General features: G+C 40.9%; 1 protein-coding gene across 1 annotated transcript; it reads right to left on the bottom strand.

Moving 5' to 3' along the window:
- Positions 1–1,380: 1,380 nt before the first annotated feature.
- LOC120617088 (interferon tau-1-like) lies at positions 1,381–1,938 on the bottom strand. The gene has a single exon (XM_039880664.1). The coding sequence runs from the start codon at positions 1,936–1,938 to the stop codon at positions 1,381–1,383; it is 558 nt and encodes a 185-aa protein (XP_039736598.1).
- Between the last annotated feature and the right edge of the window lie 490 nt (positions 1,939–2,428).

Genomic DNA, 2,428 nt, shown 5'->3' with positions numbered 1-2,428 from the left:
ATGTGCCAGGCACTGAGTTAACAGTGGAACATGTGACTCTGTACCTTCACAGTCCTATAGACAATCCCCTCTCCCAAGTTTCCGTTTGTGGAGACATCAATGTGCACACCCCTGAGACTGTTACAGGAGCTGCACTCCAAGCTCCTCTTGCCTTAGCGTGGCTAAACATGGACTATTCAGATTATTGTGTGTTACATTAATAGCAAAGGCAGCAGTGACTCACGACATTCAATATCTGAGCCTGTCATTTATAAATTTTATTGACTTAATCTTTACAATTCCCTGGGTGACCACTACTGAGGTTGTCTCAGTGTTTTAGAAGAGGAAATGAAAATCTGTTGTCATTTAAATTCAGGATGCACAGCTTTTGTCAGAGAGTGAAGCTTTTTATTGCCTGCCAGTCCCTCCTCTTCATGGGTTCTAAGTATTTGCTCTTAACAGCACTGAGTGTGCTGGTGCTTCATCCTAATCTTGTCTCTAAGGTGTGTCTCCCTGGCTTCGTGGAGGGCAGTCGCCATCCTTCTCTTACTCTTTCAGGAGCCACCTTGGGAGGCACGTAGTCCCATGTGGGCACTCAACACAATTTGGGTGACAGAAAGTAGAGAACTATATGAGTTAACCCTTAGTGTTCATTTTTATGCAGCTCTTGTGTGAAGACTGCATCAGAAAACATGAGCTATGGCTCCTGTAAATAAATGCGGAGCATTCAAATCTAGTGTATTAGAACCTTCAAAGGAAAATGCTGAGAGGTGAGGCCACTACGATTTAAGTGCAATTAATAAAGTGTTGCAATGGAGGCCAGAATCAAAACTCTTAAGTACTCTTATTAGAATTAAGAACAGATAGATTGTGATGTGGGTGTTTATTGCAACTTTGGTCTTATCTTCCTGAACACATTCTATTGGGTTGAGACTCCTGTCAGTTTGAAATTAGACACTCAGCTTCTACACATCATCTGAATGGAATGAATGGTAAAAACATTATACTACCCATTCTTCACTATCAGTTACAAAACGAGGGTTTGGATTTTGATTTTATAAATAAATTCCAGAAGCTTTTACATAGAAATTTAATAAATAAAGCAAAAACAAACTTAACGTAGAGACGTAAAAGTGTTTTATGTATTTTAATACAATGTAAAGATGAACATGTCATTACATCGATTTTTAAATATGAAAGATGCAAGAAGGACTGCAAAAAATTAAATATTAAATAAATAAAAAAAATAAATAAATAAATAGGAATCAGGAATCAAAGTAGTAATTTCCGTGACTTAAGCACAAAGATATTTTCGAAATGTCCGATGTTTTATATGCAATATGATATGGCACAACCAACAATGGAATCATATCGAGATGAGTCCATGCCTCCATCCTGGTTTCAGAACCATTCTATCAACTTTGTTGATAAAGAGAAGGCTCTCTTGATTTCCACTCTGACAATCTCCCAGGCACAGTCACTGTATTGCTTCTCTTTGAGGTAGAGACGGATGCCCTGGAAGTAGTTCTTCACGGCTAATGTAGAGTCCTCCATTCCCAGGGCAGATTCTGCCTCCTTCATCTCTGGCAACAAACAGGTGCCCAGGTCTTCCAGCTGCCAATAGAGTCCACTGAGGAGCCCATGCAGTAGGGTCATGTTCCAGGCAGCAGAGGAGTGCTCTGTGCTGAAAATGTCAAAGGTTTCCTGAAGCATCTCATGGAAGACAGTGATGGCCTGCGCCTTCTGGATGTGGCTGCCATATACCATCTCCCGTGGCAATCCGAAGTTCTTTCTGTCCTTCCGACAGCGGAAAGAGCCGATTCTCTGCATTCGGTGCAGAAGCGCGATGTTCTCTTTGCTGACCTGGATGTGGTCTTGAGACAGGTCACAGCCTAGAGACCCATCAGGACCATAGCTGAACACCAGCACGGCGGTGAGTAGAGAGAGCAGGGGGGCCATGCCGAATCGGAGATGCTGCTGGCCTGGCTGAGCTGCAAGTCAGGAGGAGCCTTGGACTCTAGGTTCTCTGATGACATTCTTTCTAAGCATGGCCATTAAATAGGGAACACAATAATTTTCACTTTCTCAACATTTTATACATTTTTACTTCCTTTTTTTGTTTTCGTTTATGTGTTCTCTGTGGAGTCCAAGAATATATCATCAATCTACACTATTAATTTTGCCATAGAAGTTTAATTTTCCCAGGTAATTCAAAGTATCACTACAAGTGAATACATATCAATCAATTGAGTAAAGATTTCGTTCTAAAATCAGAAGTGTTGTAGATATGTAATTACACGCACACATGCACATACTCTTGTATATTTTTTAATACGTAAAAATCGGTGTTCTCTGTGTTAGAAACACAACTTGACCTTCAACCTGGGTATCCTCCTTGCCTTACATGGGATAACAGGCTTCCTCAGCCCTATGGGTTTATGTGTTTTGT

This window comes from Pteropus medius, unplaced genomic scaffold, assembly GCF_902729225.1.
Source record: "Pteropus medius unplaced genomic scaffold, Ma_sr-lr_union100, whole genome shotgun sequence".
Classification (NCBI taxonomy): domain Eukaryota; kingdom Metazoa; phylum Chordata; class Mammalia; order Chiroptera; family Pteropodidae; genus Pteropus; species Pteropus medius.
The sequence above is the reverse complement of the archived record's forward strand: the minus strand, read 5'-3'. Positions and strand labels throughout refer to the sequence as shown.

Excerpts from the sequence above, each read along its gene's own strand:
- LOC120617088 (XM_039880664.1), bottom strand. The coding sequence starts at position 1,938 with ATGGCCCCCCTGCTCTCTCTACTCACCGCCGTGCTGGTGTTCAGCTAT.